Source organism: Pelophylax lessonae (genome assembly GCF_965119305.1).
Source record: "Pelophylax lessonae genome assembly, chromosome: 1".
In the NCBI taxonomy this organism is placed as follows: domain Eukaryota; kingdom Metazoa; phylum Chordata; class Amphibia; order Anura; family Ranidae; genus Pelophylax; species Pelophylax lessonae.
Window position 1 is genome coordinate 455,991,227 of NC_138768.1, and position 27,296 is coordinate 456,018,522.

The 27,296-nt window shown below is 45.2% G+C and overlaps 1 protein-coding gene across 2 annotated transcripts in view; it reads right to left on the bottom strand.

Annotated features, from left to right (window-relative positions):
- SMIM7 (small integral membrane protein 7) overlaps nucleotides 1-24,044 on the bottom strand; it is a gene marked incomplete at its 3' end in the record, with an annotated part of 45,950 nt that extends 21,906 nt beyond the window's left edge. For both annotated transcript variants that reach the window (XM_082243499.1, XM_082243500.1), the window contains exons 1-2: nucleotides 23,944-24,044; nucleotides 604-645 (exon numbers count right to left, since the gene is read on the bottom strand). In XM_082243499.1, coding sequence (XP_082099625.1) covers nucleotides 604-645; nucleotides 23,944-23,969 — 68 coding nt within the window. In that variant the 5' untranslated portion in view covers nucleotides 23,970-24,044. The remainder of the gene's footprint in view (nucleotides 1-603; nucleotides 646-23,943) is intronic.
- Nucleotides 24,045-27,296: the final 3,252 nt, after the last annotated feature.

Genomic DNA, 27,296 nt, shown 5'->3' on the forward strand with positions numbered 1-27,296 from the left:
CCGGTTTACCTTACAATCACTTTTCAGAGGGCATTGGAGGGATGGTGAAGAGGCGTTATGTCACCTCCTTACCACCTATTTTAACCCCTAAAAACTCACACTGCCCCACATTGCACGCAGTTGCAGGGCGGTTGTGGCGCAGCCCTATTAAGTTAAATAGGTACTGCCCATTAAATGCGACAGGGAGAACAATTTTTGCTGTACTGCAATGCAGAGCATTGTGTACATCTCCACCTGCTGCCTTCGCAGCACAAAGTGCAAACCTAGCCCTACTGTCTATGTGCTTCAGTGTGCCCTTTTACTTAATCAGAGAATGTAAAGATAGTCAATTCAAATTAATGAAGAACTCAAGAAGGCAAAAAGTCAAGAAACATTATAAATTATCTACAGATGTTGCACCAACACACTACCATGCAACTGCCTAAACATTTTTTGTTTGCATTCATTACAATCACATGTTTATGGGACGATGTGGTTCTAGCACCGCTCCAGTCAATGATGGTGAAAAATAAAATGTTAGTTTTAGTAAATCCAACAAATCTGTTGGGAGATATCTAAACTAGGTGAACATTTGGATTGAAAGAAAAGAAAAAGAAAACTTACAGTTTGAAGTTCAACACAGCTCCTGCATTGACAAGCAAGGTCCTGCAATTAAAGCAATAAAACAGCAATAAATAAAACAATCACAAAAGCTTAAAGAGATATGACATCCCAGCGCATCCTGTAAGCAACAGTAAGGCTCAGTTCACATATATGCATTGTGGAAAACGCAGCGAATTCTGTGCATTTCCCGCACTGCAATAAAATCACGCTGCATGCAAACCGCAGCGGGTGTCAATGTTAAGGTAAAAACACCCCGAAATGGTGCACAAAAATGCAATGCAACAGAATTGGATTGCATATGCGTGAACACCCATGCCATCCAATTCCAGCACGGGGGGAAAAAAAAAAAAAAAGGGGACTTGCACTTTTTGCGCTGATGCGGTGCAATTTGCGCCATACAAATGAATGGCTCAAATCGCACCGCACGGACATTGCATGTGATGTGCACAGGAATGTGGTGCGATTCCTGTTCGAATCACATGCGATGTGCCGCACTGCATATATGTGAACCAAGCCTAAGCAAAAGAAGTACTCATTTATTAAAGTGTCTAAAGAACTAGATTTATACTTATGGGTAATAGTTTCCATTACTCCTCCATGATATCGGAAAGCAAGTGACTGGTATAACCACGGCAGATACGTTGCTGGTTGGCAATTGGTAAAAAAGTGGGGGCACAATGACCTGAAACAAGCATGCAGCCAATAAAGTCTGAAAAGTCTAATCTATGTACCATTGGGGATATTTCCCTTCACTTCCTGTCATCCCAAGAAATACAACAAGACGTTAAGTGGAATATCCCAAAGTGATGGCAATTCACCTCTTAAGATGGTTGTCCCATGAACAAGTGTCCCTGTTAGAAGTTTTCCTCTCAGCTCTTGTTCTGGAGGAAACGCTAAAATATTTGGATTTCTCCTCACTTTGTTTCAATGACAAATATTTTCAGTACAAATTGAAATATCCCTTATGAGGATTCAGACAGGAATAAAAACTTAACAAAAAGGGTTAACTCTACCCCACTCTACCCAAAGCTAAAAAAATATTTTGCCTGGAGATATACATTAAAGTGGATGTGAACCCCGTTCATGAAATTTGACCTGGGCACATCTATGTGTGGTGTTTTCTTATCTCTCTCTCCAAAGCCCCAAGTCCTGTGGCTTTCTCTTGCTCTGTTCTTCTGTTATCAGTTCTCCGTCAACTGAGATAAAGCCAGGCTTAATTTTGTGTTGGGGTCGGTGCTATAAATAGATTAGCAGAGAGATGGTCTATTCACACCACAGCTCTTCATGTTTCTGCCTATGTGGAGAAGGGGTATGTGCCTTTCCTCCAATAAGCTGTCTCACAGTGTATGGCAAGGATCCACACCCATAGGTAACTCAGGAAGAGTAAATTCAAACAGGAAGTGCACTTTCTTAACAGTTTAGAAAGCTGAAGACAGCACATACACAAGTAAAACTTATCTAGGGAGATTTGTTTCATCTCTGTGTATCATCTGAGGCTATTCACTTACAGGGGGTATATGTAAGGGTTTACATTCTTATCTTTCTGAAATTTTCAACTTTTTTTTGGCACCTTTTTTACTACGTATGCGATTCGGGATCACATCTCATTGCACCATTGATTACCACCTTTTGTAAAAAAAACATTGCTGTATTAGTTTGGATACTGAGTAGTATTTATTTGCACCCGTCCCTTCTCTTAGGGGTTTGCTCTGTATAGAGTATATGCACATATAGTCACGGTAGCACTTTATTTTTGCACCTTGATATTTGCAGCTTTTCAGTTTACCAATGATCTTTGATACATTGAATTATTTATACCACTGAGACACTAAGAGCCGGTTCACACTACTCCGACTTGTCAGACGACTTGGTTGCCTGACAAGTAGCTCCGAATGTTGTGCAATGGAACCATTCTAGTCAGACTGACTCAAGTCTATGATGAGAAGTCGTTTGCAAGCCGCGATGAAGTCGCGCTGCACGGACGACTTCAAAGTCGCCCAAAGTCAGGGCGACTGAGTCGGATTAGTGTGAACCGTCTCTTAGTCACCTTATTTATATGCACTTTATTTCTTATTTTTTATAAAAGGATCTCTTTCCTTTATCACTATTAGTCACCATTTGGGTATTTATTCAGCATATTGTTTATAAATTTATGTCAATTTCTTGTGTATATTAACCAACACATTACATAGAAGGATTTACTTGATTTTTTGTACTTAAGGATATTTGAATACACATCTGGACACATAGATACATATTTCCTTGTCCATTAACACCTATATCAGGCAGTGCCACTTACCTCCTTACCATCTCCCTACGTAGCCTAGCTTGTAGACTCTATAACTTTCACACAAACCTATTATCATACACTTATTAGGATTTTTTTTTACCAAAGACATGTTGCAGAATACGTTCGGGCCTAAATTTGACGAAATTTGATTTTTTTGGATTTCTTTTTGAAACCGAAAGTAGAAAAACTGGATTTTTGACTTACCGTAAAATCCTTTTCTCTTAAGCTCATTGACAGACGCAGATTCCATATCTTGATATCCATAGGGTATACTGCCCCCTACAGGAGTAGGACACTAGGCAAAAAAAAAGTTCTGGCTACACCCATGGGCAGTCCCAGGGGGTATACCCTCTCTCTCCCTGCTATAGGATGTCAGTTATGTAACAAAGCAGTGTCAGAGAATCAAACCAACCCAACTCAAAATAGAGGGGCGGGTACTGCATCTGTCAATGAGCTTAAGAGAAAAGGATTTTACGGACCCACTCCTTCTTAAGGATATCGTCAAAACATTTGGGAAAGGGAAAAACCTTTGCCACCCTGGAGGGCTTGCGATTGCCAAAGGCAACTTCCGTATCAGTCGCATCCGCAGCTGCAACCTCCAGCTTTAGGGTCTCCCGGACAGACACAATCGGCGCGTCCACCAGCGCTTTGCCTTGCGCTACAGCGGAGGCAGAAAGGTCATCCTCGCTATCAGATGACACGGGGCGCGAGACAGCAGCCCCAGAGGAGAGACCCGCGTCAGCAGCGACTGGCTCAGAATCAGAATCTGAGGCATCAGACGAGACAGAGGTAGGCGGGGGTCGCTTTTTAGCCCCCCGTCCCTGACAGGCCCCCTCCACCCGGGACACAAATGACTCCAGGACCACCGAAAGTGCATCAATGGTGAGCTGGGGACCGGAGGGCCCTGCGGCCACCTCGAGGGGATCAGGTGGGGACACATGTGCAGCAGGGTCCATGGTAAACCAGGGGAACCCGTCAGCAAATTATGACAAAACGAAAACGTCTCCCAGCGCTACAGCGCCCCCCAGTGGCCAGGCAGCATGCCAAGAGACCCCCGCAGAGAGAGAAGAGAGACCCCCAAAAGGCTCACCACCCGATGCTGTCCGCATGGAAAGAAAGTTCTGTGGAGCGATGTTCCCGGGTCTAGGGAGGGGCTCCACCCCCTCACACGCCTCCAGGAACTCCCACTGCAGCCCAGCTCTGAAGCAAAACGAGCTGGGTGTACCAAGATGGCCACCGCCATGAATACACGAGGAGGCTACAAGAAAATAGCGGCCCCGCGCGCCGCGGCGGGAAGGGGGGTCAGCCACCAACACCAACAGGCGATCGATCGGCAGGTAGGCCCTGGGGAGCCAGGGAGGAAGCCCCCCCGCACAACAGCCGTCCGCACCGTCCCATCCCCCACCCCCTTAGCGGCCTGCATGAACTGCCAGCCACCACACACAAACACCCCCCCCCCGAGGGGGGAGGAATGGGGGGGGGGGAGAGGGACACCACCGGAGGGGGGTGCACAGAGGAAGAGGGGAGCCCAGAGAAATGGGGGTCCGACCATCCCAGGGAGGGGCCCGCGTCCACACCAGAGTCAGCCATGAGGGAAAGGGGGGAAAACGTTTACTCACCATACTGGAAAAGAGCGGGTGCCACTCCAGACAAAACCCCCCGCCGCCCAGTAGGGGGGGGTGTCGGCCAAAAGGGATGCTGCAACTCGGTCGCCGACCGGTCGTATGCGACTCGGCAGGACGTTTAACCCGCGGGCCAGTCCCCGTCCAGTGGGACTATGTCGCGGCCGACCCAGTGCGGAGCTAGGACCTGCACGCGCTCGTAGGCCGGCTGGGGTGACCACTGGATCTCAGGATCCAGCCCATCGTCCAGATCCGGCATAATTGCTTGTAGATCTCACAGGAACAATTCGGAGAAAAAAGCTAGCTAAAAAAAAAAAAAGATTTATCTAAAAAAACTTGCCAGGACCAGAGATCCCAGCAAGGAACTTAGGTCCTACTCCTGACTAGGCAGAAAAAAACTGACATCCTATAGCTGCCCATAGGTGTAGCCAGAACTTTTTTTTCTGCCTAGTGTTCTACTCCTGTAGGAGGCAGTATACCCTATGGATATCAAGATATGGAATCTGCGTCTGTCAATGAGCGACAGAGAAATCTTGTTTTTTTTTTTTTTGTTTTTTTTTTCCAAAAAGGTTTGCTCTTTTTTCGCTAATATCACAAAAAATAAAAAAACCCAGTGATGAATAAATACCAACATAAGAAAGCTCTTTTTGTGTGAACAAAATGATAATTTAATTTGGGTACAGTGTAGCATGAAATTGTCATTCAAAGGGCGCGAGCACTGAAAGCTGAAAATTGGTCTGGGAAGAAGGGGGTGAAAGTGCTCAGTATTGAGATGGTTAAAGTGTAAGTAAACCTTCAAACATAACTAAAGGCAACTTCTGTATGTGTTGGATACAGTGGAGAATTAGAAAACTTGTTAGGTTTTTTTTATTTATGCCTGTGTCCCCATTATGGAGATTCACACTCTCTATTTGTCATCTTTACTGTTATTGCAAGTAAAAAAAAAAAGCTACATTTTTGGTTGTCCCCAGAACAGCAAGAGATGGAAAATCTTCCAATGGGGACACTAAATCTGGTGACAATCAGAAATTACCTCACTTTAACCACTTGACCTCCAGAAAGTTTTACCCCCTTCATGAATGTGACGGACCCCATATTTAAGAAGAGTATGTCTGCCATATAAGCTTCCCTTGCCTGGTACCAGCACGATCCAAGATTCCTTCGCCCACCCAGTCACTTGCCAAGATATTAGTGTAGGTTGGTAAGAAGCATAAGACTGTTTATTCAAACACCAGTACAAAGAGATATAAACTCAGGGGATAATCCCCCCCTTCTTTGCTTAATGACACAGGGCGGGGTAAACTATATTCAGTAATGACACACAGACAGTCTTTAGGAAGGGCTGCTGGAGAAACCGCCCCTCTCCTCAAGCAGCTAATCCACAAACACATATACATCCCATAATAGGTTGATCCCAAGGCAGACAGAAACAAAAGAACAATGGGATACAGGCACTTAACAATAAAAAACCCACCCCACCTCAAACCATCTAGCAATGGTCTATTATATAAACTCCTACAAGCAGCCTGAAAAGGTCAAACCAATTTATCTTCATATATTTCTTGAGGGATATTGTTCACAAATATAACTGTCCTAAGTGAAAAGAGCCACTTCATTCTTTTAACCAAACCACACATACAGAACCCAGGATAGTCAGGGTAACACGAAATGCTAAGTCCGATGTGGTGCACAATGAGTCTGGTAAGTGGAGATCCGACTGGTGTTCTTGGTCACCCAGTGCCCCTAATAGACACAGGATGACTTACACATAGGAGGGGCCAGAGGGAGCTGGAAAAGGAGTTTCCTGACCTCTCTAAGGTAATCTGGGTTCCACAAGCCCCCCGCCCAAAGTGACTCCCGTCACAATGACCGATTCACCTATTCAGCACTGTGCCATTTTAACAGGCAACTGCTCAGTCATGCAACCCTGTACCCAAATTACATTTTTATAATTCTTTTCACACAAAGAGCTTTTTTGGGGGGTAGTTGATCACCACTGGGTTTTTAATTTTTTGTGATATAAAACGATAAAAGACCAAAAAATTAAAAAAAAAAAAAAATTTCTACATTCTGTTATAGAACATATCAAATATAAAAATAAAAGAAATCGAATTTCGTCATAAATATAGGCCAGAATGTATTCTGCTACACGTCATTGGTAAAAGAAAAATCCAAATAAGTGTATATTATTTGGTTTGTGTTAAAGTTACAGCATCTACAAAATATGGTATATATACTGCAATATATACACAGCTATAGATGCTATACCATAATAGTAATGATCAGCAACTTATACTTAGACTGCGATAGGGTGGTAGGCAATCTGACGCTAAGAGACTATCTGGGAGGATCACCAACATGGATATCGCTAGTGACACTAATACAGCAATCAGTAATACTGTACAGACCCTGTACTAAAAACACTGGCTGAGAAAGGGTTATCAATCAAGGGAAATTAAGGTGCTAACCATGTGTCTAAGCCCCCGTTCACATTGGAGTGACTTGTCATGCAATTTAAAACTGAAAAATGGGAAATCCGCGCTTAGGATAATTTTAAGCCTCTGATATGATAAATACTGGCTGCAGCCCACCTATACACTATATTCCTAGAAATATAGTAGAATGATAAATAACAGGAGAGGTGTATGGCGCTGCCAAAATATATTAAATTAAATATTCCGTGTGTCTTACAATGATACTACATAAATATATATAAAAAATGTGTCTCTCCACTGTAAATATTAATAAAGTGTCAGGTGCATTAAAGGTGACTGGTGATAGTAAATTTGATTATAATAAGTGATCCAACCCTGTGAGGGGTATAGAATGGTGCTAAAACAATTGAAGAAAGAAAAAAGAAAAAACGGAAAGTCAAATGTAAAAATTGTGAATAAAGATAAAATTGATATAAATAGTGTCAACCTGATAAATAGGACAATCGATAAAAAAATGGTAGGAAAAACAATTGAGTTGGATCCACTAAAAGTGTTAGAAAAATATATAAAGAATATGAAAAACAATACTGTGAAGTGTAAAACAAGGTACTATACAATAAATAGTATCATAAATAGACACAAAATGAAAAATCTTATAAAACCACTCTAAAATCTGACACACATAGTCCAAGTAATAGTAAGTCCGTAATGACTAGAAAAGTCAAAAAAGAGGGAGGGTAGTCCCACAATGGGATGCCCTTCTTGAAGAGAGAGAGCAAAAAGTGACTTGAGTGCAGGTGCTCTATTGGAGAATTTTTAGAGGTGCTCGGATGTCGGTGACAATTTAGTGCTCCCCGCACCCCTTGGACCGCACTCACCAGAGTTGAACACCCCTACAGGGGTATCAGGCCTTAGGTAAATATTCCTGGGGTCCCCTTCTCTGGTTACTAGGGTGGTCCAATATTCTCCCCGAGTCCTGCGTACCAAGGTCCTTTGGGGTTGGGGTCCACGGGTATAAGGTATATGTGGGGGAAGGCGGCTCACATAGGGTAGTACCGCTTTAAAAATTGCTTTATTTCAATCAAAAAAAGGGGTACTCACAAACAAGAAAGGAAAAACAGCATGTAAACGGCAATAGAAGAGCACTTCCGGGACGCCGTGCGTTCCACGGGCCGGATATGCGTTCCACGAGGGCGGATGCGGCGTGATGACGCTCCACATCACGCCACATCCGCCCTCCTGGCCAGTCTCAGGGGGGTATACATCCTCTCTCTGCTATATATGGAAAACCTAATCATTCGGAATCTGTGATGTTGGTGGCCATGGTCCCAATAGTAACACAGTAGACTAAAAAAAAAACCCTAAATGGATGGGACTATATAGGCAACCAGACATCAAAATTTGTATATTGTTTGATAAAATAAAACTTTATTTTAATCGTATAAAAATAACATAACTCAATAGGGTCATAGAAAAAAATACAACAGGACAATGATCAATATGTATACACACAATTAAAATATTGTCAAGGCTTGTGGCAAATGATCATCAGAATATATGGAACATTAATTTTAACAGTATCTCCAAGATCTGAAACGTTTCAGGTGAAACCTTTCCTCGGGTATATTATATGGAGTTGTATATGTTCCTGCATCATATTAATATAAAAAAAAAAAAAATTAAATCATGCAACCGTTGTGTTTACATGTGCAAAAAATGCGTCATTATTGTATAATAAACAGTTACATGCCAGTTAGTATGTTCCTGGTGACCAGAAAGCCATGTAAATTAAAACCAAAAAAAACTAAAGGCACTAGCCGGCCTACTTGCAGACTATGCCGTAACGTACACTTGACCTGAGTTACCGCACAGGTGAGCCATGATAGATCCATATGCAACACGATTTATGCTTTGCACTATTGGAAGGGTTCGGTTGGCGTGAGGACTTTGGTCCTGTTTTGAGATACACAAATGTCCAAATCGAATAAGACTCCTCACTATGTATGTATTGCTTTAGGAACCAAATGGTGTTTTGGGAGTTCTTGGAGCTCCTGATAGCCTCATTCAGCAACACAGAGGCACAAATATCTATACACTTCCAACATCTAGGTACTAACCTTTTTTTTATTGTTCTAATCCAGATATATACTTCTGATTATCTCATCTATTTTAACCCCTTTCATAAATTCTTAGTATATAGTGAGCTCGTCACTTAAATCAATATTACTTCCAGCCACCTTTTTCAACCTATCCCTGATGCACTTTATATATCAATGTCTCCTATAGAAAGGCCCACCTCTAGAACACAGGAATACCTTTGGCTCACTTTTTTAGTAAGGATCTTTAGTAAGGTCCTTTCTTTTTAGTAAGGACTGAGCCATTGATTGATACCCGGCGGCAGTGGCACCCCCATCCTGACAAGTGTGGTGCAGCTGAGACAACTATATCTGTCTCCGGGTTCTCTCCCTTTACTTTGGTTTTAATTTACACAGCTTTCTGGTCACCAGGAACTCTAACTGGTATGTAACTGTTTATTGTACAATAATGACTCATTTTTTGCACATGTAAAAGACAACTGTTGCATGATTTAAATGTTTTTTTTTCTATTAATATGATGCAGGAACATATACAACTCGATATAATATACCCCTGAGGAAAGGTTTCACCTGAAACGGGTCAGGTCTTGGAGATACGGTTACATTGATGTTCCATATATTCTGGTGATCATTTCCTACAAGCTGTGACAATATTGTAATTGTGTGTATACCAACCGAAGCGACAAACCGAATTGACCTGTCTAACAGTATGCGTTAAAAACATGGGTTTAGTTGCACACATTTGCAAATACATGCGTAAGCTGCAGGCCACAGTAAGGCACCCGGATATCTACAGTACCTAACTCTACAATTTAAAGAGTCTCCGCAATGAGAGCACATGCATTCTAATGGATATATGGAAGACAGGTGACTAGAGGGAGCCCACCCCTCCTTAAAGGCCCTGTTTTTAACACATACTGTTAGACTGGTCAATTCGGTTGGCAAGTTGTGACTGGAAATCCCCTTGCTTTTTTGATAAAACTATAGCAAACCAGGTAAAGCAGAGCTCAACCAAAACAACTGGAGCCCACCTGAGAAAAAAACAATACACCCTCAAAGGAGGACCAGGTCCTGTAAACAGCAGCCTGCAAAACCTTGCAGCCAAAAAAAGAAAAAAAAAAAATCCGCAGATGCCAACACATCCACTTTATAGAACTTTGTGCACAGACAACCAGGTGGCCGCCTTACAAACCTCCGCCACTGATGCCTGATGACGGAAGGCCCAGGAGGCACTAAGTGCCCAAGTAGAGTGCGCCTTGACAGGGAAAGGAGGAACCTGACCCTTGATAGAATAGGCCTGAATCACCCTCTGTCTGATCCATCTGGAAACGGTCGCAGAGGAGGCGGACGACCCTTTCCGAGGCCCATCCGTGAGCACAAATAGTGAGTCTGACTTCCTAAAAGACTCCGTAGCTGCCAAGTACACCCTAATCGCCCGGACCACATCCAAGGCATGCAAAGCAATTTCCTTCAGATGTTTTGGCCTGGGACACAGGGAAGGCAACACAATGTCTTCATTCAAATGAAAATCAGAGACAACATTTGGAAGGGACGACAGATAGGGGAGAAAAACCACCTTATCTCTGTGAACAACAGGATAACGCAGCCAATTCTGACACCCTGCTCGCAAAGGTGATAGCAACCAAAAAAGAGGGACAGCGTAAGCAGGGGAATCCCCAGAAGATTCTCAAAAGGAGGCTTCTGGAGGACTGAGAGTACCAAATTGAGGTCCCAAGGCGGCAACCAAGACCGCACTGGGAGGAGCCTAGTGCCGAACTCCCTGAAGAAAAGTACGCACCAGGGAGTGTGTGGCCAAGGGTCATTGAAAGAAGACCGCCAAGGCCAACACCTGACCCTTGATAGTACTCAAAGCCAGTTTCTGCTCAATCCCCTATTAAAGGAAGGTCAAGATCCAGAAAAAGAGCGAGGATAAACCCCAAGAGACTCACACCACGCAATGCACGTCTTCCACGTACGATGGCAGATCTTCCTAGAAGTAGATTTTCTAGCTTTTAACAGACAGCGTTGGAATAACTGGCAAACCTTTATCCTTCAGCACCTGGTGTCCAACAGCCAAGCCGTCAAAGCCAGCGACTGTAAAGCAGGATAAAAGATTGGCCCTTGGGACAGCAGATCCTCCCTGAGAGGAAGCTTCCAAGAAACGTTGCCGACCAGCAGCACCAGATCGGCGTACCAAGACTGGCGAGGCCAAGTCCGGGGGCCACTAAGATGACCGGAATCCCTTCTGTCTTGATCCTGTGTAGAAGTCATGGCAGAAGCTTGAGAGTAGGGAAGGCGTAAATCAGACAATACTGACAACACAGGGGCACCAGCATGCCTGTGGCATCCACCAGAGGATCCCATGACCATGCCAAAAACCTCTGCACCTTTCTGTTGAGCCGAGATGCCAACAGATCCACCTCAGAAGTGCTCCACCAGAGACACAACTGATGAAACCCCTCCGGAAGAGGGGACCACTCCCCGTGGTCCAACACCTGTCGAGGGAATTTCCGCCTGCCAGTTTTTATGTACGGCGGAGAGGACTGGAACAAAACATTCTGCCCACCTTAGAATGCCGGCTACCTCCAGAGCCGCCAGGACACTTCTTGTGCCCCCTCTGGTGATTGACATAATGCGCACTGGACATCCCTGAAGACGATCTGTCCAATGTTCCAAGTACAGTCTGATCGCTGGCAGTTCCTGGACATCAATCGGTAGTCTGTACTCTCCCAGTGTCCAGATGCCCAGAGCAGAATTTAAGCCGAGGACGCCTCCCCACCCAGACAGGCTGGCATCCGTGGTGACCACTGTCCAATACAAGGGGAGGAAGGATTTGCCCAGCCGAAGCACTGGAGAATGAATTCAGAATCCAGCCAAACAGCCTCAGAATTCATATAGTGATCTCCAGGTTTTCCACCAGAGCAGTAGGAGACTCTGCTCACTACCAGCTAAGGATAGGTTCACAGGAGGTCGTCCAAGTAGCTCAGTACCACGACCCCCCCCGCTGACGTAACAATGCTAGCACCAGGGCCAACACTTTTGTGAAGACCCGAGGAGTGGAGGCGAGACCAAGGGGTAACGCCACAAACTGATAATGCTCCTCTCCCATGGCAAAGCGGAGGAAGCACTGGTGACCGGCACATATTGTAATGTGAAAGAAAGCGTCCTTGATGTCGAAAAAGGCAAGAAAATCCCCCTGATACATGGATGCCAGCACTGTGCAAATGGACTCCATACTGAACTTCTGCACCCGTACAAAGCAGTTCCGCGCCTTGAGGTCCAGAATTGGACGCACCTTGCCTTTCTTCCTGGGAACTGTAAACAGGTTTGAGTAAAATCCCTGAAAACGTTCCGATAGCGGAACCAGGACAATCACCCCTTGAAGTAACAGGTCTTGCACCGCCCCAAAAAGACCCTGTAAACGGTCCAGGGACAGGCGCAAGTTGGAAGGAAAGAACCTTTCTGGAGGAGAAGAACGAAACTCTATCTTCTAGCCGAACTGTATGACTTTGTGGACCCACTTGTCTTTTAGTCTTGAAGTCCACGGGTCCGGAAACCAGCGAAGACATCCCCCCACCCCGGATACGGATGAGGGCGCACCTTCATGCTGAAGGAGCCTTGTCCGCGGATCTGGAGAAGCCCACTCTTGACTTGACAGACCAAGCTCCCTTGGATCCACCAGAGGAAGCCCTGAAGGACTTTGATCCCTTGTCAGTCACCCCTGAAGGTTGAGAAAGATGGACCATGTCTACATTTGTCCTTACTACCCTGCAGAAGAAAGACACTCTTCCCCCTGTGAGACCCTTAATAATGTCATCAAGGGTAGCTCCAAACAGGCGATCTCCATGACTCCATGAAAAGGAAGATCAGTCAAGGTCTTTATAGAAGTCTGGTTCGCAGACCAGCATTTGAGCCAAAAAACACACCGAAGGACCACTGCCGAAACAGAGAGCCTAGCATCTAGGGGAGCCGGATTCAAAGAGGCATCACAGATAAACTGCAGCTCCTGGACCAATTGCTCTGCCAGCTCAGCAAAGGCAGGGGGGAGGTGCTCCCCCTCCAGGTCACGGCTAAAAGCTTAGCCCACTTGGTCAGAGTTTGCGACACCAGGGCAATGGTGAATACTAGCCTCAGTGCCTAACCAGCCACAGTGCACATATTGCAGGCCACAGCCTCCGCCTTTCTGTCAGCCGGGTCCTTAAAGGCCGGAGACTCTTCAACCGGAATCATGGTTGCCTTTTTGTAAACACAGAACTCTGGTGTGTGATTGGCCATAGCGGATTGGCCAAAATCAGCTGTCAAATTTGTGTTGCGTCCAATCACAGCACCGATTGGCAGGGACAAGTTTGCATGCGCACTCCCAGAAGCAAGCCAGTGATGTATTAGTATGTTGTCTGGCCTGCCTATGCCATTCGCCTGCAGTAAATATACTGTGGGTGGGCAACACACCTCCTCCCTATGTTATGGTGATGAAACAATGCTCTGTAGGGATAAAAAAAATCTTACGGTTACAATGTTACACCTCTATTAGATGCAGTAGAGTGAGCAGTTGGATCACCAAGTAAAAACAAATAAAAAAAAACACATATGCAGGCACAAAATCTAAGGACTAATCATCAGCTGAGTTCACGTGTGCACTGCAGTGACAGGTGTTTTACTGCATTGTAAAACGCCTGTCACCGCAAGGACACACGGAAAACAATTGTTCCCCTCACACTGCAACAAAGCCTGGGGCTATGCTGGAAAGAAATGCAGGCATGCTGCATTTTATTGCAGCACACAGTGCCGAATCATGCCCTGCTCTACACTGGCATGATTGAAGTGTATATGTTTTTGTGCACTTCGCCCTACCGCAGCCAGAGAAGTAAAGGGCTCCAGCAGCTCTCCATTCCTGTGCAAACTCAGCCTAAGGGTTTACAGACACTTTACAAAAATGTTGTAAGGTGCTAAGACTGAAAAAAGGCCAAAATGCCTCAGAAGCTTAAGTTTTCCCCAGAAGAGAACAGGGCCATACAAAAGAACAATGATACAGAATAAAGATAGTTTCAAGTTTGTCATTACTGGGCCTGCACATGCAGTCCTGCTTTGCTGATGACAAACAAAAATCGGGCCTCTACCTTGTGTCATCCAAACTGAGAAAACACCTGAACAACAAAGACCTGACACCGCGCGCCAAGACCTGAAGCATATTTTTACCTGTGCTCAATCATTCATCCATACGCATGACTGGGAACCTAGCCTGACCCTGGTTAAATGCCACTGCTCTCTCTAAAGATTTAAACTACCAGCTAAGGATAGGTTCACATCTATGCATTTTTTAGTGTGTTTGCAGATCCATAAAAACACACTACAATCCGTTTAACCTTATTTCCTATGGGTTCAATCAGAGGCGTAACTAGAACCTTCAGGGCCCTGATGCAAGTAACCATGAAGGGCCCCCCAGACCCCTGGCCGGGGCCCTTACCTTCAAGCCCAGGGCTCTTCCCACTAATCCTGGGGCTCTTTACACTCGTTGCATGGCCTTTTATTATGGTCCCGCAGCAGGATTCTTTCACAAGTTCTGCAGTGGCCCCCCTTCCTGCAATCTTGTGGGCCCACTTCCTGCAATCTTGGGGCCTCCCCACAGTGGTGCAATGCCAGGGTCCGGTCGCAAATGTGACCTTTGCGATCCTGGAAGTTCACCCACTGGTTTGCTACCGGGCCCCCTGGAGCATGGGGCCCGGTAGCGATTGCAACCCCTGCAGTTACGCCCCTGGGTCCAATTCACATACATGCAGTTCCTGCAATGCATGTTTTGTAAAGGCAGAGCCACTCTCTCATAAGCTGTCCTGATTTGGATGCATTTCAATGACCCCAGTTTACACCATTTTTTTTTGCACATAAACATACCATAACACATATGATAGCACCACAAATACGTGTAAATGCAACTCCAAAAAAAAAAAAAAAAAAATCAAATGCATGTAAACCTAGGGATTGTGGTGTAAATATGCCTATAAGAAAGCCATACACCATGGGTTGCAGAAAATAAATTCGCTCAATTCCCCCATCAACACAGACAGTGTTAGCAGGGGAATCCCTCCTAGCGAGTCATTGTATTTTCCCGGTGGGGGAAAACTGTCCCCTCTGGGAGAAGACAGTGATTATCGCTAGTGGTTGTACCAGCAGCTAGTGATTATCGCCAGTAAAATCTGGCAGGCTGGTTGTACCCAAGTTAATCGATAAATCAACTTGGGTACATTCAGTCTGCCCATATATGGTTCGAATCTCGGCCAGTTCCTAGGGAATCGGCTGAGATTCGAACTGTCTATGGCTGGCCTTACCCCAGAAAGAAGCAGGATATAATCATCTTTCCAGGATATGTGGTGTACACATAGAAGTCAGGCTGAGACGTCCATTGGAAGCAGCAGGGGTAGACCCATTTATATGGAATTAGTCGCCAGCAGGATTTATTTAGTTATTTAAAAAAAAAAATTCTTTAAAGTAGAACTTTAGTCAGATAATGAAGTCCTGCTAGATCATTTCAGGCTGGCTCATTTTGCAATCATAGCTATGTAAAACATTAAAAATAAGTGTCTATGCTGTTTACAATCCAGTAATACACTGTTTCACCCTGCTCTGCACATGCTCAGTTGCTCAACATTTTAGGCATTTTTTAGGCAATGCCGAGTTTGTAGAGGCCGATCTGCTGACCGCTTTAAAGCAGAATTAAACCCTCCTATCCTTTACAGCCAAAGAAACTGCTTCTGTTTGATCTGCAACTGTCATGGTGCTGCTCATGTGATCGTTTATGACACCAGCCATTGGATGGTTTGACAGTTTGGTTGAGAACTTTGAGGCAAAGTTGACATTTAGCAATTCCGGCATTCCAGTAATGTAACTGTTTTTTGAAACCGTTAAATCAATGTGTTCAGTTCCGCTTTATGATTTACTGCTGGGGCTCTGAGCTTCAGCAACATGGGATCCTCCAACAAGAAGAAACTGGAGCAATGCTGGAGGCAGATTACAGAACACACTCATTTTGGTAGCATAATTTATTAATGTGGAATGTATGTTCCTTGCTAAAGAACATTCTTTTTTATCAAGCGGTTATGAGTAAAGTTCCACTTTAGGAGCCAGCTATATTGACAACTAGAAATAAAACCTCAGTAGTTAGGCACCAGTGGTCATTTTTAGAACTAGTTTACTCTAGCATTGCGCTTTGAAAAGTGATCGGCATTTGTTGTACCTCCTCACCGCCTGCTTTAACCCCTGAACCCCACAGTAGCGCACCACAAACACGCTCAGCGGGCAGTACTAAATGGGACAATGGGGAACGTTTTTGTTGCGTCAGGGTGCAAAGCATGGTGGCATACGTACACATCCCTCTACTGCCTTTGGAGCAAGCTAATGAGGGAGCGGTTTGGGGCTGTAAAACAGTGGCTCAACTGCATAGTTTTACCGCCCATCCAACCGCAAATGTAAACAAGGCCCTAAAGCGGAACTTTACCAATATCAACTTGATAAAAAAATAATGTTCTTAAGCAAGGAACATACATCCCACATTAATAATTACGCTACCAAAATTAGTGTGTACTGTAAATTGCCTCCAGCTTTGCTCCAGTTTCTTCTTGCTGGAGGCTGCCATTTTGCTGAAGCCCAGAGCCCCTGAACAGCAGTAAACCATAAAGAGGAACTAAACCAATCCATTTACCGGTATCAAAAAAACAGTTACATTCCTGGAATGCCGAGATTACTAAACGTCACATTTGCTTGTGTCCTCAACCAAACTGTCAAACCATCCAATGGCTGGTGTCATGCCCGATCACATGTGCAGCACCATGGCAGTTGCAGATCAAACAGAAGCAGCTTCCTTTTCTGTAAATGAAAGGATGGTTTCATTACGCTTTAAGGCTGTTAGCAGATCAGCCTCTACAAATTCATCACAGTGCCTAAAAATAGAGAGCAACTGAGCATGTGTAGAGCAGGGTGAGACAGTGTATTATGGGATTGTAAACATCTTTAATGTTTTACATAGCTACAGTATATCTGCAAAAGAGGCCATCCTGAAGTCATCTAGCAGGACTTCATTTTCTGACTAAACTTCCACTTTAAGAAGCATTGGCCACCAAGCTCCTGTCCAGCCCTGGTATACAGAATATGCAAGTTATTGTATCATGGACGTAGCATTTTCCCAGTCCCATAGTCTACAAGGTAAATAGTGCATCTTGGGCCCTCTAGGGCTCATTCATACCTGTCTGTTTTTTGTAGAAGCACTAATGAAATAAAGATGTACCAAAACGCACCCTGCCATGAACTGTGCATTGCTACCACTGATGAACATTGACATACACAAACTACGATCCTCAAACTACGGCCCTCCAGCTGTTGCGGAACTACACATCCCATGAGGCATTGTAAAACCCATGACTAGGAATGATGGGAATTGTAGTTCCTGAACAACTGGAGGGCCGTAGTTTGAAGACCCCTGACACACACTTTGAGGAGTTCCAATGATTTCAATAGAAATCACATTTGGAAAAAAATGGATGATACATTTTTTAAACACAGGAAGACAAAGTCTCGGTTCGCACTGTTGCGCCTGCATTTTCCCGGGTTTTTTGGGCAACTTTTAGGCATGTTGACGCAGTTTTTTTTTTTTTATGTTTAGCCAATGAAAGTCATATAAAAGTAGAGATTTCTATGGGATGGCCACCTGTGGTCATATGCTAAAATGCACAAAAAGCATGTTACATGAGTTTTTCATGCAAGGCCATTGAAATCCATGGGGTCAAAAAATGCATCTGTATTAATGTTCCCGCACAGCACACAAGTGTTGATAGGCCCCATGAAAAGAATGGCAATCCCCCTGTTGCACCATAGAGAGGATCTACATTCACTTGCACTCCAGCAATGTGGCATACATGAGTTCCCTCGCCAGCAGTTGACATCCTCAGCAGGCCTTCTTCCCTTCCAGGTTTGGACCTTTGGCTATCTTGATTAGCCGGGATGAGGTAAGGCCCTGTTCACACTGCTGCACTAAAACACACCTTTCCAGTATGACAAAACACATGAAAATTGGTTTCTTTTAAATTCTATCTGTTCAATTCTCTGCATTACGCTTTTTTGACTGCTTCTTGATGCATTTTTGGTGTCCTGTTCGAAAAATGCATTGTTATGGAAACGCACCATTTTTTCAAGTGCATTTTTTAAGTCATGTGTCAATTGTTTCCAAAGTGACCAAGGATGAAAAGGCATGCAAAGTGTGTTGCATCTAACAAAACGCATTAAAAACATTAAAAATGCATATAGTTTTACAACGCACCAGTGTGCACTGTCCCTACTCCTACATATGATGCGCATTACAAACAAGAACCAAAGAATACTTCAATACAGAAGCCATATACGTCTCTTCTGCTTTACGTAGCCCACCTGTTCACAAATGTTTCTTTTGGAAGTAAAGTTCCACTTTAAAGTGCAACTAAATCCAAATCATAAAAAACTATTATTAACCACTTCTGGACCGGAAGGATTTGCCTCCCTTAATGACCAGGCCATTTTTTGCAATTCAGCACTGCATTACTTTGGCGGACATTTGCCCGGTTGTGCGACGTGTACCTAAATAAAATTGATGTCCTTTTTTCCTACAAATAGAGCTTTCTTTAGGTGGAATTTGATTACCTGTGCAATTTTTATTTCTTTGCGCTAGAAACAAAAAAAAAAAAAAAAGCGACAATTCTGAAAAAAAAACAAAACAAAATTTTTACTTTCTAAAAATCCATCTTTTTTCATCCTTTTAGGCCAATTTGTATTCTGCTACATATTTTTGTTTAGAAAAAATCCCAATAAGTGTATTTTGATTGGTTTGCGCAAAAGTTATCGCGTCTACAAACTTGGGGAAAGATTTATGTCATTTTTATTTATTTTATTAATAGTAATGGCGGCGATCTGCAATTTTTAACAGGACTGTGACATTGCGGTGCACAGATCGGACCCCTAACTGACATTTTTGACACTTTTGGGGGGACCATTGACATTACTACAGTAATCAGTGCTAAAAATATGCACTGTTACTGTACTAATGACACTTGCAGGAAAGGGGTTAACCCTATGGGTGATCAAAGGGTTAAGTGTTTTATAACTATATGGGGGGGGGGGGGGGGACTTGTGAAATGAACACAGAGACCCGTGTTCCTAAATAGGAAGATCTCAGGCGCTCTGTGATAATTTCAGAGAAAAACAGTCTGTTGTGTTTACAACAGCAGACCGTCGTTCCCTCTCAGTGGGGAGCGATCGCGGGTGTCCAGTGGCAATCATTGCCGAGGACCACGTGGATCGTCATTTTTCGCTGCCTAGTGGGGCGGGTTTGCTTGGAACCACCAATTGTTCTGGAAAGAAGCAGAATGGTGGTCTGCCTATGTAAAGAAGGCAGATCATTGTTGTGTCAGTAGGAAAGACATGGATCCTGTGTTTCTCCAAAGCATGTTGCCATACATCTCCCCAACACAGTAACCAAGCACATTTTAGGCACACAGTTAACCATTTGATCACCCCTGATGTGAACCCTTTCCCAGCCATTAGTGTCATTAGTACAGTTACAGTCCATATTTTTAATACTGATCACTGTATTGGTGTCACTGGTTTCCAAACAAGTGTCACTTGTGCGCAATTTGTCCACTGCAATATTGCAGTCCAGCTATAGGTTGCTGATCGCTGCCATTACTAGCAAAAAATAAATAAATAATTCCATAAATCTATCCCCTAGTTTGTAGACGCTGTAACGTTTGTTTTTATTGGATGTGTTTTATAGCAGAGAGTAAGAAATATTAATATTTTTTTTTTAAGGTGACCAAATACCACCAAAAGAAAGCTCTAGGTGTGGGAATAAAGACATCAATTTTATTTGGGTACAGTGTTGCACGACCACGTTATTCTAAGTTTACCAATTACAGACCGCCCACTGCAGTTTTACGTCACTATTTTGATGTCAAATACCGGGGTTATGGCAGCAGATAGCTGCCATAACTCTGGTATTTTTTTTTTTCACAGGGCTGATGGTCCTCTCACATAAAAGTGGTCCCAGCCACAGATTCACTGTGGGATCACTTTTATGGGCGGTAAGAGAGCTCCTCCCCCCGTTTCTTGGTAGTTTTCCCCGCTTACAGGAGCGGGGAAAACGATCCGGTGCTCCGTGAGAATTACCTACCCGTGAGAAAAACCTACCCCTCGTCACTTCCGGTTCACGGCAGTGTGTGTAACGCAGCGGTTACATTAAAACAGCTGTGCTGCAATATGGATAATCTCCGCTCCTGTCCCTGTCACTTCCCCGATCTTGGATAGTAAATATAAAAGCGGCGGCGGGTGTGTGAAAAGATATATCACTGAGCCGACAGCCGCTTTTATATTTACTAGGCAAGATCAGGGAAGTGACAGGGATAGGAGCGGAGATTATTCATATTGCAGCACAGCTGTTTTAATGTACCCGCCGCGTGGGTAGGTTTTTTTCACGGTACACCGTGATCATTTCTTACTAGTGCGCATGCGCACTACTCAGCTCCTCAGCTGTGCCATTACGTATCCGGGGCTGTGAGCATGCACACTGCTGCGCTGCTCAGCTGTTCCTGGCCGGAAGTGACGAGGGTAGGTTTTTCTCACAGGGTAGGTAATTCTCACGGAAAAACCGGTCCTTATCCCTCCTAGGCAGGAAGTCAAGTGAGGGCAAGCTGGCCCCCCACTCAACTCTATGGCCTTGGAGGATCAGAGCGACACCATACATCCCTTCCTCCCAACGGCCTTAAAAGGCCCATTTTTTTCATAATAATAATAAAAAAAAGACTTTATTTTTTTTGCTTTTTAGTGTAGATGTGAGATCCGAGGTCTTTTTGACTCCAGATCTCACATTAAAGAGGACCTGTCCTGCTTATTTCTATTAAAAGGGATGTTTACATTCCTTGTAATAGGAATAAAAGTGATCAAAAAAAATGTTTAAAAAAGGCACAGTGTAAAAATAAAAAGTAAAAAAAATAAAAAATTAAGGCGCCCCGTTCGCGCAAAAGCGAAGGCATAAGCAAGTCATGCCCACATATGTAAACGGTGTTCAAACTACACATGTGAGGTATCGCCATGATCGTTCGAGCGAGAGCAATAATTTTAACCCTAGACCTCCTCTGTACCTCTAAACTGATAACCTGTAGAAAATGTTTGTCACCATTCCACGTGCATGCGCAATTTTAATGCATGACATGTTGCCTATCTATTCACTCGGCGTAACATTATCTTTCACATTATAGAAAAAAAATTGTGCTAACTTTACTGTTTTCCTATTTTTTTAATTCAAAAAAGTATTTTTTCCAAAAAAAATTGCCTTTGTAAGACCGCTGCACAAATAAGCTGTGACAGAAAGTATTGCAACGATCTCCATTTTATTCTCTAGGGTCTCTGCTGAAATATATAATGTTTGGGGGTTCTAAGTAATTTTCTAGCAACAAATACTGATTTTAACTTGTAAACAACAAGTGTCAGAAATAGGCCTGGTCCTTAAAGCGGTGTTCCAGCCTCCACCTCTAAAAATTAAAAGTCAGCAGCTACACATACTGTAGCTGCTGACTTTTAATATTAGGACACTTCCCTGTCCTGGAGTCCAGCGATGTCGGCACCGCAGCTGATGTTTCCATCGGCTGTCGGGTGCTGCCGCCGCCATTGCCGGTAAGGGAACCTGGCAGTGAAGCCTTACGGCTTCAGGGGTGGGTCCCTGATGTGCATAGCGTGCTGCGCATTCGGATTGTCGGCGGGGAAAGGAGGAGGAGGCCAAACTTCTGAGGGACATCGCCGCGGCACCGTCTCCCAGAAGAGGGGAACGGGTACCTGTCAAAAACAGGTACCCTTCCCCCTGAAAGGTGCCAAATGTGGCACCGGAAGAAAGCAAATAAGCGGAAGTTTCACTTTTGGGTGGAACTCCGCTTTAAGTGGTTAAAGTAACGCAGTGCCGTATCGCAAAAAATGGTCTGGTCGTGAAGGGGGGGTAAACCTTGCGGAGCTGCAGTGGTTAAGGTAATTACTTGGGGACCCCCTAGGTCACCACAACTAGTGTCCCCATTGGAAGATTTTCCCTCTATTACTTTTCTGGGGACAACCCAAAATGTGGGAATTTCTTTCACTTTCAATGATAATGGTACACAGGACAAAGAGAGGGTGAGTCTCCTTAACCACTTGCTGACCAGTCACATTGACTGTACTGCGGCAACGTGGCTCGTTCCCGTCCAGCGCTGTAGACCTACGTCGCTGGACTCCTCCCCTTGTGGGCGGCGCGCGCGCGCCGCCGGAAGCTCACTCCCGCTGTATTCAGTTACAGTGGGAGTCGGGCCAGGGGAGGAGCGGCGGTGATCACCGCCGCTCTTCCCCGATCGTCGGGGAATCGAGTGTGGAGATCCGCCCGCTTGTGTAAACACAAGCGGGCGGATCTCCTAAGTGACAGGCAGGGTCAGATTGCAGGGTTCAGCATAGCTGAGCTGAACATGCGATCTGTCCCTGTGTCACTCAGTTAACTCCCCCCACACGTCAGTAAGCACCAGGCATACATTAACCCCTTGATCACCAATAAAAATAAACCCCTTCCCTGCCAGTGTCATTTTTACAGTAACAGCGCTGATTACTGTAGTAATGTCACTGGTACCCCCAAAAGTGTCAAAAATGTCAGTCAAGGGTCCGATCTGTCCGCCGCAATGTCGCAGTCCCGCAAAAAAAAAAAAAAAAAAAAAAAAAAAAAAAAAAAAAAAAAAAAAAAAAAAAAATCGCAGATCGCCGCCATTACTCGTAAAAAAAAAAAAACACCAAAAATGACAGAAATCTTTCCCTTAGTTAGTAAACGCAACAACTTTTGCGCAAACCAATCAAAATATGCTTATTTTTTTTACCAAAAATATGTAGCAGAAAACAAATTGGCCTAAAATAATAAAAAATTTTGATTTTTACATTTTTTTTGGGGGGGGGGGGGGATTTCATATAAACAAATGTGAAAATATTATTTTTTCAAAATTTTCGCTCTTTTTTTGTTTATAGCGCAAAAAGTAAAAATCGCACAGGTGATCAAATACCACCAAAAGAAAGCTCTGTTTGTGGGGAAAAAAAAGGACGTAAATTTAGTTCGGTTACGGCGTTGCATGTCTGCGCAATTGTCAGTTAAAGTCGCACAGTGCCGAATCGCAAAAAGTGGCCTGGACGGAAGACAGCAAAATCCTCCGGTAGTAAAGTGGTTAACAGGGGGGAAGGGCGCATAGACAGCAATAAAAACTGTCAGGGGTTCTAATCCCCCACCACTCCATCCAAAACTAATAATAATAAAAAAAATAAAAGATTTGCCCTTATAATTTAACTGCTGGCTATACAGTGACCACCACTTGCACCCCCTCAGTCAGCCTGCAGGTGCTATAGCTAGGAAAGAGAGGTATGTAGGCAGACATTTCAGCATTAGTATCTGTGTGTGCAGAGAGGGAATGGGACAAGCTGTCAGTCCAGATGCAGCCAAGAATGGATCAGGCAGGTGTTATTTGGGGAAATGGCACCTCCTAGACATGTGTCTGTAAAGTCAGGCTCTACTGGTAAACAGTTCAGTCTGTACTTGCTGGAGGGCCAGGAGAAGTCAGGACAGGCGCATGCGCAGAAAGACTGCCAAGAATGAGGGGGATGGTGAGGTTATGAGGGAGACAACCTGCATTACCAATAGCTCCAGCAATGTGAGCTTCTGCTTCCCACCACAATTACTGCAATGGTCTTCAATAAACCCGCAATATACCGACAATAAAGAGATGACGTAACAAAAAGCTAAAGCATCACACTTTAGGACTGCAGCCACAAAATGTGGCGCCCAACTCCTCCCATTACACCCATTGATAAAAAGCCCGCATTGTGCCCGCTCTCACCCGAACAACAACAGGTCCCCGATCATTGTGCCACAACAGCAGCCAGCTCACCAGCGCCGAGCTTCTTCCGCCTTCCGGGGATCAGCAGCCTAGGAGACCAATCAGAGAATGAACTCTGCACACGTGATGCACCTGGATTGTATACTGTCTCCAAAAAGACGCCATTTTGTTGAAGATTGTTCTGCCTACAGGGGAATTCTTTACACCCAGACTGACTCAATAAGAGACAGGTCTGGTAATATGATCATAGAGTGAGAGAGCTCAGCCCTTCCCTGCAACCAATACCACGACTCACAGCACATCAAGAACTCTCAGCAATCAAGAACTGAATACAAAGTTACAACAGTTCTGAGTCAAGAGTACACCAGTACATGGAGTCAAGGAATCATAGGGGTTGTTCCGTGAGAATTACCTGGTGTAGCGTGAGAATTACCTACCCCGTGAGAATTACCTACCCCTCGTCACTTCCGGCCAGGAACAGCTGAGCAGCGCAGCAGTGCGCATGCTCACAGGGCCGGATACCTAAAGGGACGACAGAGGAGCAGACTAGTGCGCATGCGCACTAGTATGGAAATAGCACGGTGTACCGTGGAAAAAACCTACCCACGCGGCGGTTAAATAAAACAGCGGGGTTGCAATACGAATCATCTCCGCTCCTGTGCCTGTCACTTCCCTGCTCTCGGCAAGTAAATATAAAAGCGGCTGGCGTCTCCGTGATTTATCTTTTCATACAGCCGCCGCCGCTTTTATATTTACTTGCCGAGAGCAGGGAAGTGACAGGCACGGGAGCGGAGATGATTCGTATTGCAGCACAGTTGTTTTAATGTAACAGCTGCATTCCATACAGTGCCGTGAACCGGAAGTGACGAGGAGTAGGTTTTTCTCACGGGTAGGTAATTCTCACGGAACACCTACCCGTGAGAAAAACCTACCCCTCGTCACTTCCAGTTCACGGCACTGTATGGAATGCAGCGGTTACATTAAAACAGCGGGGCTGCAATACGAATCATCTCCGCTCCTGTGCCTGTCACTTCCCTGCTCTCGGCAAGTAAATATAAAAGCGGCGGCGGGTGTATGTAAACATAAATCACAGAGACGCCAGCCACTTTTATATTTACTTGCCGTGAGCAGGGAAGTGACAGGCACAGGAGCGGAGATGATTCGTATTGCAGCCCCGCTGTTTTATTTAACCGGCGCGTGGGTAGGTTTTTTCCACGGTACACCGTGCTATTTCCATACTAGTGCGCATGCGCACTAGTCTGCTCCTCTGTTGTCCCCTTAGGTATCCGGCCCTGTGAGCATGCGCACTGCTGCGCTGCTCAGCTGTTCCTGGCCGGAAGTGACGAGGGGTAGGTAATTCTCACGGGGTAGGTAATTCTCACGGAACAGGGGTCTCCAGAACAGTAAGGGTCCTTTCACATGGGCGATCCAATCCGATCCACCTGTCAGTTTTTCAGGCAGACCTGATCGAATGCTCCATGCATCCCTATGGGGCAGCGGATACAGCTCCACTGACACCCGCTGCTATCCGATTCTGATCCTGTCCCTGAAATCTGGACTGATGAAAACCGTCTATCGGATCGGATGAGAACAGACAGGCGGTCCGTTCTCATCCGATCTCCCCATAGAGGAGCACACATCCTCTCCGCCTGCTCAGCAGTGTTGCCAACCCCCCGGAGGGAAATTTACTGGCAGAACGTCCAAAATTTACGGACGGCACAAATTTTTTACTGGCATTGCAAAAATGTACATATACAGGCTGTCTTCAGTGCTAAACCGTGCAAATATCAATACTTAAACTATAAACATGTAGATGGCGCTATTAGCAATGTGTTTAGGTTAAACAAAAGTCAAAAACCATATTTCTCCATTTACATGAAGGTCAGATTAATATAACCCAGCCAGCACAGAGTTCCCCCATATATCAGAGTGTGCAGGATTCCCTTACAGTGTAACTCTGACATAAAGAGGAATGCTGCAGATCTTGATTTAAGCAGGAACTCTGATTTAAGTGGGTGCTCTGGTGACCAGAAACCGCCTTATATCAGAGTCCACTGCATTCCCCTTTACATCAGAGTTCTCTTTTACATCAGGGTCTGCAGAGTTCCCCCTTTGCACTGTAAGGGGAGAATCCTGCAGACTCTGATGTAGAGAGGAATACCAGGAACTCTGATAGGGGGGTGGGGGGACTCTGGTGACCAGAGACCACCTTCCACAGATTAATTACACTAAGGTAAGGGGGGGGGGGGGTTCCCTGCTATAAGGGGGAAACCTTTATATCAGTTCCCCCTTACATTATTGTATTCACCCAGCCCTTACATCAGTGACCCCCCCTTAGACTGGCCTGGCAGCGCTGTCACTTACCTGAGGGTGGTCAGAGGCTGCGGAAATGATACCGGAGGTGGTCAGATGCTGTGGACATCATACCAGAGGAGGTCAGAGACTGCAGACGTTCTACAGGAGATGGTCAGAGGCTGCGCGGACATGGTACAGGAGGTATTGAGAGGCTGCAGACACCCCCCATTCCCCCCCCAACAGTAGTGTCCTAATCTGCCCCCCTTCACCCTCCACATCAGCGTCCACCTCTGCCACCTTTTACATCACCGTCCCACAGCAGAGTCCTCCTCTGCCCACCTTCATATACCCTCTACAGCACTGTCCTTCTGTGCCCCCTTCAGACCCCATAGTACTGTCCTTCTGTGCCCCCTTCAGACCCCATAGTACTGTCCTTCTGTGCCCCCTTCAGCCCCCATAGTACTGTCCTGTGTCCCCTTCAGCCCCATAATACTGTCCTGTGTCCCCTTCAGCCCCCATAGTACTGTCCTGTGTCCCCTTCAGCCCCCATAGTACTGTCCTGTGTCCCCTTCAGACCCCATAGTACTGTCCTGTGTCCCCTTCAGACCTCATAGTACTGTCCTGTCACTGTCCTGTGCCCCCTTCAGCCCCCATAGTACTGTCCTGTCACTGTGTCCCCTTCAGCCCCCATAGTACTGTCCTGTCACTGTTTCCCCTTCAGCCCCCATAGTACTGTCCTGTCACTGTGTCCCCTTCAGCCCCCATAGTACTGTCCTGTGTCCCCTTTAGCCCCCATAGTACTGTCCTGTGTCCCCTTTAGCCCCCATAGTACTGTCCTGTGCCCCCTTCAGCCCCCATAGTACTGTCCTGTCACTGTGCCCCCTTCAGCCCCCATAGTACTGTCCTGTGTCCCCTTTAGCCCCCATAGTACTGTCCTGTGTCCCCTTTAGCCCCCATAGTACTGTCCTGTGCCCCCTTCAGCCCCCATAGTACTGTCCTGTGTCCCCTTTAGCCCCCATAGTACTGTCCTGTGTCCCCTTTAGCCCCCATAGTACTGT